The sequence below is a fragment of the Coptis chinensis genome, chromosome 7 (genome assembly GCF_015680905.1).
Source record: "Coptis chinensis isolate HL-2020 chromosome 7, ASM1568090v1, whole genome shotgun sequence".
NCBI lineage: Eukaryota > Viridiplantae > Streptophyta > Magnoliopsida > Ranunculales > Ranunculaceae > Coptis > Coptis chinensis.
In genome coordinates this window covers 17,040,035-17,052,251 of record NC_141462.1, presented here as the reverse complement: position 1 = coordinate 17,052,251, position 12,217 = coordinate 17,040,035, and the positions used below count along the sequence as shown (strand labels likewise).

The 12,217-nt window shown below is 36.0% G+C and overlaps 1 protein-coding gene across 20 annotated transcripts; it reads right to left on the bottom strand.

The window, feature by feature from the left end:
• Window positions 1-5,023: 5,023 nt before the first annotated feature.
• Window positions 5,024-11,459, bottom strand: LOC147486319 (uncharacterized). 20 transcript variants are annotated; one of them, XM_086573218.1, is made up of 7 exons: window positions 11,058-11,459; window positions 10,851-10,968; window positions 10,713-10,759; window positions 9,004-9,204; window positions 8,367-8,471; window positions 7,916-8,266; window positions 5,024-5,349 (listed from the first exon to the last, which is right to left on the bottom strand). In XM_086573218.1, exons 4-7 carry the CDS (start codon window positions 9,154-9,156, stop codon window positions 5,158-5,160), a joined length of 801 nt encoding a protein of 266 aa, XP_086429344.1. In that variant the 5' UTR covers window positions 9,157-9,204; window positions 10,713-10,759; window positions 10,851-10,968; window positions 11,058-11,459; the 3' UTR covers window positions 5,024-5,157. The 20 variants fall into 20 exon arrangements, with proteins under 20 accessions (XP_086429344.1, XP_086429343.1, XP_086429342.1 ...); XM_086573217.1 differs by having other exon boundaries at window positions 10,851-11,018; window positions 11,149-11,459; XM_086573216.1 differs by having other exon boundaries at window positions 10,713-10,785; window positions 11,149-11,459.
• Between the last annotated feature and the right edge of the window lie 758 nt (window positions 11,460-12,217).

Below are 12,217 nucleotides of genomic sequence, written 5' to 3'. Positions count from 1 at the left end.
TTGATGTGGGATCATTAGTAGAGCTACAAAGATCCTTAGAAAGACAAAACATAGGTCAATATCTTAATAACAGATTCAAAAAATATTGTTTCTCTTTAGTTTTTAACAATTTTCATTTTAATTCTTTACAACCTAAATCGTATAGTGTACATGCTATAGAGCTACAAAGATACAGGAGCAATAACATAGGTCAATATGCTTCTAATCGCCAAGTCCATCTATGTAATAGTGGGGGGCTACATCCATATGGTTTTCGATTACTAGAATTTTTTTTCCATGTGGCTGTTCTAGTTGTGTATTGATGTTGCACCGAAGTCACATTTTCCTCTTATTGTTCTGGTCATCTAGTTCATAGACATGGAGAAAGTTTGATGTCTAATAGTTACCATCCGGGTTTAACTTTGGAACTCTGTTTTGTTTTAAATCCTTCTTGGTGTTGCTGGATGGAGGATTTTGCTTGCAGAGAGTTCTCATTGATGGAGTAGGAGTGACCACTAACTTTGAAGCTTGAAGCTTGAAGTGCGTTGGTACTTCTCTCATGTCAACAGGTTTCTCTCTGTGTTTAACAAAGTGGCTAGAGTTCAACTAGGTGTGTTTGTTAAATTTTAACTCATGGAAAGGAAATGAAATAAAATGGGTGGTCCACTATGGAATGGAATGGAAAGGAAATAATTTTAAATGGTTTGTGTTTCAGCCCAAAGGAATAAACATGTTTGTTTGCGCTGGAAAGGAATAATTGTATTGATAGGCTGGCGGCCGGTAGTAAGTCCCTATTTATCTATTTCGCTTTTTCCTTTCAGTTTATATGCAATTTTAGTTACACCAAAACACAAAACCTTTTCCATTTGTTTCCTGCTGGAAAAACCATTTCGATTGCAATTTTAACAAATATGAAAAAAAAGGAACCATTAGTATTTTCCTTTGTTTTTTTTTTGGGTCCTTTTTTCCATCATAACAAACGCACACTAGGATTGAACATTTGAACTTAACTTGAACTCTTTTGTGTATCTGAAATAGATAGACTAATCATTATGGTTTTGACATTCAGCCCAACTCACTCAGACGCTGGGAATCTGGGATAGGCTGGCGGCCGGTAGGGTGCTCTTTCGCTTTAGGAGCAGTATATATGCAAGCTAGTTACACCAAAACAAGCTAGATGCATGCTACACTGCTAGACATTACGATTGCAATTTTAGCTATGAATTTAAGGAAATTAGTATATAGTTTGTATATTTTTGTGGGTGAAATTTATAACTGAGAATACTGATGGATCACACAATATCCGTTTTGGTCATATAACAACATCCAACACCACTCCTGAAAATATATCCAACCTCAGCACAAGGAGCTCAAGGTCTGGTGACCATATACAGGCCGGATTTAATATGCTTTAGTTTACCCCTGTAGTCTCTACAATGAATGATAAGCCTGCAGTAGCTTTAGATAAAGAGCAGAAAATAAATTCTCTTATATACCGGTGTCAGTTTCTTTTAGCGCAATGCTCCAAAGGCGGCCACTTTATCAACAACCAGAGTTTTGGTTTTTAAACATCATATTATGGTGTTCTCTACAAGCCTCAAATTTCCGGTCTTGACATCATAAACACCAGACCTGTGAACAAGATCATCTAAGTTGCTAAGTACTCCATTCTTTAAATAATTGTCCAGGAGACCAGGAAGCAAATCGATTTTAACCAATATATGAACGTAAGACGAACAGAACAAAACGACCATGGTCTCTACAGAAAAAAACTTCAGACATTCATCTATAGAAGACTGTTCACATGACTAACATAAGGACCGTAGACCATACCACAGTTCTCCAAAACAAGCGTCCACTGTTTGGTCTTTACATCATAAGCAGCCAGATCCCCCCTAATGTCCTTAAAGACGATTACTTCTCCATTGTTTAAACTCCCTATAACATGAAAAGGAAAATATTTTTTTTGGCCCAAACACACGTGCTTTCTGTCAATACTGAACAGTTTTACCCATTCCCCTGTATCAATGCCTTACAAAATCCATTTATTGATCGGTATGGTTTCGTCAATATCATAACTTAAGTCTAAAATTGATAGGAAACCATCCACCTGGATTAGATAACAATCCCATCCAATGATGCTATTAATGGGCCCTTGTAACAAGTGAAATAGTTCCTTACTGACATCGAACGAAACAATATGCAAGCCTGTATAATAAATCCAATACAAATACCCCGTTAAACGAAACATGATGTTGGCTGCATTTCTTTTTTTCAGTTTCAAATTCTGGTACTTGAATCAGTCTTGAGAAGCCATCAAAAGTTCGCACGTGAAGTGCAATAATTCTGTCGTAGTTTGTATGGCTCAACAATTCTACTACTTTGTACTCCTTGGTAGAAGGAACAAATACTAGTTCATGCCAAAGTAATTCATGTTCACATGGAGGAAATTCGATGATCACTTTCTTTGTTACAGGATTTACAACATATAAGTATTGAGTAGTCCATTGTTCTACCAAGAGCAAACCGTTACACGATGATATTATATCGAAACCTATCTCATCATAAGTGTATAATAAACACCTTACCTCAATTCGTTCTGGTTCTTCGAACTCAATAAACTTCAATTCATATTTGTCATTCTCGACTTTCTTGAATATCAAACCTTCTTTTGAATAAAGAATGTTGGCGTCGATAAATTCTTGATCAGATATCATGTTACACCATTGTTTACATTGGTACATGAAATTCCTTCTAAGCACATCGGCAGTAATTCTTTTGAGGATATTGATGAGAATATCATCGGTGAGTTATGGCATGCTACCCTTGTGCTTACGTTTTTTTGGACCATTGTGTTGGTCACCCTTGATATGTATTTTTGTATCACCCTTCGACATGCTCATTATACTGTCTATTGATTGATTGTTATTAAGCTCTAAGAAAGCTATAAACGAGAGAATGAAATAAGGCTGTTTTACTAGGGTTAACTAAGTAATGCTATCCACTTATTTGACCTACTATCGCACCACTCCGGTTAAACTCCTTAAGTATCTGTGCACGGTAATAAATTAGTATTTCTGGTTTAATATAGAAAGAAAAAGGTATTTGTGTAAAATTCGGCATTTCGGCTAAGTGAGAACAAGATCTCGTCCCACGGACCTATGAATCAATGATTCACTTTCTATTTTTTTCTTTTGTGTGCGTGTGCGTCTGTGCATGTGTTTAGGGAAAACTACATGCTTACGGGACCCCTTTGCTTACCACTCCTCTCTAGCTTAGTAAACTTTGGAGCAGTCAATTGATATGGTATGGCGTGTGGCAATAACTCTATTAATCTACAAATATGCATACCGGCACCAACTTTTCTAAGTCTTCAATTTCAAATCGGGGTTTATCATCTAGGTAGTCTCGCTAATTGAATTCTTATTCTAATCTAGAAATTGGTTATTTTGATTCTTATTCTAATTAAAATCTAGTATCAACCGCTCTTCACGTACAAACACTCCATGGTTGCTCAAGGCCGATCATCCGAGTACCAAACATTAAAACCCAATGGGGCGAGTGGAACCAAACCAAAGTTTCTCTTAACGGGGTCTTCATAGTCTGCAGTGAATATATAAATTGCTTTGATCACTGCATGGACACGTTCAGACACTGCATGGACACGTTCAGAATGTTAAGGCAGCCAGTTGGGAAGATTGATAGTTTTTGTTATAGAGTGAAACTCATGAAGCTGGAATTCTTATCCATTGTAGAATTTATTTATGATTAGGAGGAAGACATTCTAGTTATTTGGGTTAACGCATTCGTCTTGAACAGTTTTAAGTTTTAACAATAGGCTGGGACAATTGTGGTTTGTGTATATTTACCTGACAATGATATAGGTGGGTACCAAAGAAGAATTGCTCATTGTTATAGTCCTTAGTGACGATGAAAGAAGCTTTGGTGCTTATAATGTGAAGAAATGTGTCCATGAAAGGCCAAACAACAATACTTTTTTCCTCGTGCCAATAGTCTTTTATCATTGAAAACCTGTAATTTTGTTTCTTTTTTATCTAAGTGATGATTGTGATCATACTACGTAATAAACTACTGCACAAACGAAGTAGGTAAGTATTCACTAGGGTGCATCCATCAAGACTATAAACTTTGTCAGCAATTTATCAAACTTTTTTAACAACACTAATTCAATCACAGCAGCCAATAAAATCATATACAATTAGTGACGGAGTCAGAATTTTAAACCAGGAGTGCAAGATTATGTGCACACCACTATGTTTTTATTTCAATTCACAAGACTAGAGTATGTTGATTACTAAAAATTTAATATTGACTAACGAAATTAACTACGTAAGCACTTAAGCCATTAATTTATACTACTATGTATATATATATTTACATAATCTAGTCCACAAGTCTACAACAATTCAACAAATTGTTAACTTCCTATAATGCTATAAGTCTATATAATCCTACTATTATGTAGAAAACTATAAAAGATTAACATTGAAAGTAAAAAATTATCTTGTTTTTGTTTTTGTTTTGTTTGTTTTTTTAATTTTTTTTAAGTGGAAATTTTATTGATAATGATAACGCGAGTTTTATAAATAATTAGGACAAGCGTGCAAGTGTGCAACAAGCTGCACCGTAAGTCTTTTCCGAATTTGTTTTTTGGTTTTTGTTTTTTTTAGGTTTAGATTTCATGCTTGTTTAAAAATTGAGAGTGAAAAAAAGGATGGAGAGCCGACGGATTTTGTTATGGGTGATTAGAATTACACAAATTGACCGATTGGGCTTTGGGCATTTGGCTATTTGTTTTAGTTTCATTAACCCTTCAAACATTCAAAGAAACATTTGTCCATCTTTAATGGTTTTGGACTCAAAATAAATGATAAATGATAATTTTGTAAGGGCAAAAAGAAAAGTTAAAAAACGTTCGTTTATTGGAATGTTTTTTACTATTTTAAAATTGTGTGTGTGTGGGGGGGGGCATTATAGCATAAAGTAGAATGCCCATCTCCGAGTCACGGTAAAAGGAAAACAAGTCAACAAACAACACAATCATCTCCAAGAAAAATGCATATTCCCAATTCCACAGCTGAAAACCAAAAATGGTGGACAAGTGTTTGCTCCTAAACTTGGGAGTATTCTTTAACAAATTCAAAATTTGTTCTCAAATCAAGTAGCACGTACCTCTTTATTTATGTCATTCCATGTATTTAGTACCAACTTCACAACAGATTCATTTTCCTCAAATTTTGTCTCACTGCAACACATAACCCTTGCCGAAAGTTGCTTCACACTTTCTTGGATAACTTCCTTAATCTTCCGGAAATAATTATATGTTCGATCCTTCGTAGATATTCCCAACTCTAAAGTTGTTGAAAAAAACAAAACAAAAAACAGTCTTGTAAAACTTGTAAACAACCGTCTATATTGAATAAAAATCATAACCATTTGATAATAAAATTCTTAAACTTATTAATAACTTTATATGCAGAACAACCATCTTACAATTTTTTTTTTTCTCTAATCAAGTCTTTATGAGACAGAAAGAAAACAAAGATGATATAAGGACAAATAGTTAAAATGTATATTAGCAGTGAATAACACAGAATATGACCTTAATTTGTTTATGATCTCTATATCACATATGAAACACAGGAAAAGTACTATAAAGTGGCATGACTCTCCTTAGGGGGATCTAAAGACTTTGCAAGTGCAATTAGGACCAGGTTACTTTTAACTCCAACAAAATAGTTAGGGAAACCGGGAAGGGCTAGGGTAAGGAACTACAACAAATGGAACTTTTTGCGACGTTTATAAGTGTAGCAATAGAATCCAAAAGTCTTGCCAAAGATTATCAACAATGGTTTTAAAATGTCGATGTGCCGTTGTTGTTGATGCCGACGCAGAAGATAACTAATGACCCTACAAAGTGTAGCAAAAGGCAATCATTGTCAACTACGAGCTTAAGAGTTCTTGATGCTATAAAAGCGTCGTTGGTTATTTTATTTTTTTATTTTGATAATTTCCATTAAAAATGTTTACCGACGCTTATAAGGGTTGCAAAAGCTTAACTAATTGCAACACTTTTGTGTTGATTGTTTAGTTTGGCTACAATTTGAAAGCGTTGCTGATGTTATACTACTTGCTACGTTTTTTTATCGTTGGTGAAGTACTATTATTTACAACCCTTGTCAGAGTTGGAAAAGTGCTATTTGCATGTGAGAAAGTGTTAGCAACGCTTGTAAGGGTGGTAAACGGACCATTTGCAAGTATAACTATTTATGCATTTACAACGCTTAGCAATCACTCTTTTATATTTGCAACCATTTGAATGTGTTGCAGAAGATCTTTTCTTTTTCACTGTATAATTTCCTAATTGTAGTTTTCATACATTCATTTAATAAAATTAGCCTAAATAAAACTTTATATACTAAAAACATTTTACTAGCAAAAGATTTAATTTCATAAGTTCCAAATGTAGAAAAGTGTCCCAACATCCAAAATAATTTCCATATAGCCTTGCTAGGGATAAAAGCTTACAATAATCGCATCCTTTCTAAGCTTACAAAATTCAGGGGTTAAGTATTGCATTTATGATTGTCTTCCAAACTTTTCAACCCCAACAGTCCACTTTTGCAAAGTACTCATGAAGTTGAACCATTTTGCAATTCCAAAAAAGAAAAATGGTTATATATGAGGACCCCAAACCCCAAGACACGATAAATAGAGTTTAAGTGACTATCAATTCAACATGTCTAAGTTAATACATGTGCACCTACAATATATACATTCAAAAATGATTTTCAATTCCATATAACTTATGTTATTGTTGAGAAACTTCAATTCTATTGGTTTTCTTAGCATTGCATGCACTTGAGAGTAAAAAAAACAGGTTGAATAGTTCAATGCTAGAAGTGCTAATAATTATGGCATAGATATTACACATTCACATGTACAATACAGGTCAAGACAATGGCACTGCTGCCTAATCCATTCAACCACTACTTTGCACTAAAGACTAATGTACAACGATATCTAACTAACTCAAGAGGTTCCAAAATTCAAACCTCCTGTTAGATGCAAAAGAAAAGGTGCAGTGGTGACACCTAGGATTAAATTTGCACTTTTAGGGCTCATAGACATGTATAACTCAGGTGGAGCAATCGAACGGTTAAGGTATGAGGTTAAATGCGGCACTTTACTCTTAGAATTGGGAAATGGTTGTAATAGTGAAACATATGGTAGTTCTTAGTTTAGAATAGACTAAATTCATATATATGAATTGTTTTGGTTTGTACTTCTTAGTAATATACTTTGTTCCCAATAATGTATGAGCTCCCTGAATCAGTCTTGAGACCTTCAAATAGCATGCATTTTCAGCTTCAGAACTCAGGGTCTCTGGTTAACCTGATATGATGTCCCATACTCCCACCATTAACCATCTATACTTTTCAAACACAACCTAGTACCTACAAGTCACAAGCAACCCACTCAGGCCGAGCTTATAATCTCTTATAAAAGTTTGCAAGTCCATCAGACCCATAGAGCAAACATTCAAACAACCCAGGAGTACAATAATCTTTCAATGTACCACATCCTACACAATTATTTTTGGCCCGAAGTGCAAACATTCAAAGCTCCAATTCATGTACCAGATCCTACACAATTTAATTTTACCCATAAAACAATTAATACTATTATAAAATCAATTTGACAGAGGGTAACCCTACAACCCATCCTCCAAGTAGATTCCATCATAATACATCCATCACTTTATATTACATTATACTCTAGTATTAATCCAAGGGAAGTGCAAAAAAAAATATCAAAAAATTTCCAAACAAAAACCAACAGACATAAAACTTTAGATACTTTCATACCACATATAAAGATAGAGATGAACATATTATAATATGTAAATACATACCACAGCAAAGTTAGCTCCAATGTGCGCCATGATAAAGTTCAATTTAGCTTCAGATGTTGCTTTCCAGTTTTGTAAATTCTCAACCTTGTCCTCGTTTTCATGTAAACGAGTTGTGAGCTCTTGCGCCTGTCTCTCATACTCCTCAGCTTGTGTCTCAGTTGCCTCAACTCTCCTCCTAAGTTCCTCAACTTCTGGATAACAGTAAGAGGAGAATGACATTGGATCAACGCCGTGACCAAGACCACCGATGTAACCTAGTTTTGCACCTAAGACTTTATTAGCAATGTCTTCCTCAGTCATGGCAGTAGAATCTTCTTCTAGGGACTCAGCCTGCATCTCCACCATCTTATCCTGTAATTTTAAATAAGAGGCAAGTATCACACAAAAATAATATTTTACATGACAAACCGTAATTACAGACAAGAAAGAGGAAAGAAAACTTGATCCTCACATAATTTTCTTGAGCAATAAAGCCTCTCCAGCCTTTGCTCGGACTATAATACATCATGCAATAAAATCCAATCCTGCCGGACTCTTGTTGAGTTTGTACATCACACTATAACATGTTCAACTAAACATATTATATGGAATGAGGAATATAATTGATGCTAAAACCATAAAATCACATTTTGATGGTCAGTTAAGCGTTCTGTAATGAGTACATACTAAAAAAAAATGCAGACAATGAATACTATAGAAGCCTAAATCATAGCCTGTGTAACATGCTATAAAAACTCCCCCTAAACCAATGCAACTCCCCCTTAACCAAACCTACCTAGACCTCCATAAAATATCTCAGCAAAGCTCAAACATTTTTAGCACTGAGGGATGCCTGGAGTCGTTAGAAATGATTTATTGGAAATGAAATTGGGACAGCAAAGGAACGACACTTGCAAGTGTCTAAACACCACCAAACATATCTTAACAACGCCCTAGTAGTGAGAACAAGCAAGAACATGTCTGAAAATGCATAAACACAATGGAACAAGAGCTTAGTCATATGAACCAGATTAAACATTTCTCAAAACTGAAAACAAAAAATACTACAGTCTAAAAAATACCTAAAACTTAGCAGGCACAATTAGTACCTTTAGAAAGCTAGAGATGTCTTCTTTTAAGAACAACAAACTGTTCAAAAAACTGATATCTACGGAGAAAGTTACACTCCTTTTACCAACATGGCAGAACGATCCCACGTAGTAGTCAATAAAATTGAATGGGATGACATTTACGTGAATCATCACAGCATAATTATAATCCAGAGCGGAGCTTAGATGTTGATAATCTTTCTGTATATAAAAACAGGTTTTAGTCAATATGCCTTATTTATTTAATGACAATACATTGCCACCCACAAAAGATGTTGCTCAGGCGTTCATCATACTTGAGCATAGTAAAATTGTATTGTTGTTATTGGAGTATTGAAGATGAAGTTTGGAGAGAAAAGAGGAGGAAGGGTGCCCCCGGGGTGTGGTTTGTTCAGTATCATAGGAGTAGCTAACACTAAAATATCCTGACTCTGCCCTATCTACATTAGTTTATATTGTCAGTCTTATGATTTTGGCAGATGTCTTTTACTTAATTTTTCTCATTCAAAGAGTTTCTAAGTAGTTGACCGTTATAATAGAAGATTAACCTGATGAAAACTACTTGTGATCTTTGTGAACCTCGGTGATAACATAGCATACAATGGAGTTGTTTACAACATAAAGCGTACAAAGATTAGTGTGCACGTCTTATACTATGCATGTCTTATGAGTATATGATCAATGCATCATCATCAGACTTTCTATTTTCTTTCTCAAGCTTCACTTGGTAATCTATAACTGGAAAAGAACAACTCAGAGGTGTTGGTAAAAAGCTAAATCCTGTAATACAAAAATGTCCTAGTAATCTAAAACCCACATCAATGAAATAGTAACAGATTTCCAGGAGATGTGCTAAGTACTAGTAGTCACAAATCTGAGCTACACGGAGGTTTCTATTGGTTATAGGTTTGACAATTCTCCGTTGGGCATTGTAAATTAAGTTCTTTCCTAAGTCTTTCCTAAGGTGTCTATATGTCGGTGTCATGTCTGAAAAAAAGATTATCATCACGTAGACAAGAAGACACGACATGAAGAGGTCAGAGACAAGGCAAAGACCCCTCAGAGCCAAAACAGGTACCATACCTAGACACAAAGCATTTACATAACCTGGACTAATACCTTGGACTCCTCGAGACGTCGAGAGGTGACCATAAATCTAGGATATAATTTTATGGGCTAAGCTATAAAAAGGTTAAAATAGGGCTTAGGCTGATCACTTAGGAATAGAAATTAACATGGATTGAAAATGAAAAAAAATTTGCAAATATATGCAGGATTCCGACCCACAGCCTATAAGGAGTACTGATTAGGACTCACTGTTTTCAGACAGAATAGGCTTGAGCTATATCGGTTAAGATTATTTTTTCCAGAAAGAGTAAACCGGTGAACTTGATTTATGATTTAGCATTCATCTTCACCTACTTACCTATCTGATGGATAACAAAGTGCTCATCCTAAACTGTTTTACGCCCAACAACTATAAAGTGTAACAAATATACATTATGGAAGTGTCGTGCACCCTGTCTTCGGTAAACTACACAATAGCTATAAGAGTGTTTTCACAGTTGTCTAACATATGGGTGAAAAATGTTGTCCATTAAAAATTTCCTTGAAAATAAAGATTTGCTATTGTTAAAGTGTAAGATCAGTCTGGGAATAGAAAACATACAATAGAGTGGAAATTGTTTGTGTAGGAAGGTATTGCTTACCTTGATTGATAACTGCGAAAAGTGTCCACGATCAGCAAACAGAGCTTCTGAACTTACAAGAATGGAAAGAGAACTGAGAAAAGAAATGGATAATGAGAAGGTGCAAGTAAAGATTCTGCTCGTATATACAATTAGTACCTGCTATGACATCCACCCTCTACTTTTTGTCTTCTTCAAAAATTTATACATGTAATAGGGAGATAGTGCTTGATATACTTGCGGATTCCAGTGAAAAATATTATATACACCGATCGAGCTGATGCATAAAAGCCATGTTATGACAATTGGAGCAAACAAGAAGCCCACCTGGTGAGTTCCGTAATGTTGGAGGGCAAACAAACATACCAATATGACACAGTCACCATGAAGCTCTACATCTACAAAATTGATGAACTTTAGCTAGGAGATAGAGTATTGAGCTAGACAAATACAATACCTTCAAACACCAGCTGATTAGTAGACACACTAGAGTCAAATTTTTTGACAAGGAAATTTAAGAAAGGGGAAATGGTCATTTTATGTGGAAGTTATCGAAGTTGTTACATTTGATAGATTAATTAGCCTGACAGAGAGCATACTATTTAGAAACAATGAGTCACTAAGATAGTGACAGTCCTTTTGAGGGTTAGCAGTGTAAATGGGTGTTTAGGTTTTTCTTCAGATGCGATGAAGAGAGGGAAATGGGTTGAGGTTTTCTGGAGAGACCAAGTTCGCTGAGGAGCGAGCTGCCTACGTATCCTCTCTTGGTTTTTCAGGGGAGAGAGGAATCAGGTCTCACGTAGTTCAAGTAGGTGGTATTTATAGGCCTATAGAAGTGTCGATCCTAGAGACACGTGTACCTTTGCACACGTGTAGGGTGGAGATTGTGAATGAGTGTTGGGCTGGTTTTAGTATAAGTCGTGTGCTGATTGGGAGTTGGCGCGGTAGTCCCTATTTCCCGGTGGTGGGAAGTACAAGTAAGATTTTGGTAATGATTACACCTGGTGGTGACTTTATCTGAGGCGTTTTGTCTCTGGCCGTTTGTTCGTACTGAGACATCCTTGATCGAGCTTAAACATACCACCTACATGAAGGGAGCTGCTCACAGATCGGTCTTGGAGGTCGATGTCTTGGGTTCGCCTATGGTGCGCGCGTGTGCAATATTCCTTGATGAGGATATTACTCTTCTTCACCAGGGAGCTGCTCACAGATCGGTCTTGGAGGTCGATGTCCTAAGTTCGCTTATGCTTCACGCGTGTGCGATATTCCTTAATGAGGATATTACTCCCCTACACAGCCCCCTCTAAGTAGATTGTTTATGTCCCTGGAAACGATCTGCTGAGAGAAAAACGGAAGAACGTGTGGAGCATGAGCGAGCTGTGGTGGACGATCCGACTGGGATGCCGTAAATTTTGAATCATGTGGCATGATGATTTGGCGGGAAAGGGAAGTTGGTCCGTGATTGGCACGTGACAGAATCGTAGCAGTTGGTAAAGAAACGTGTCGCCGCGTTATTCGGAACTCTT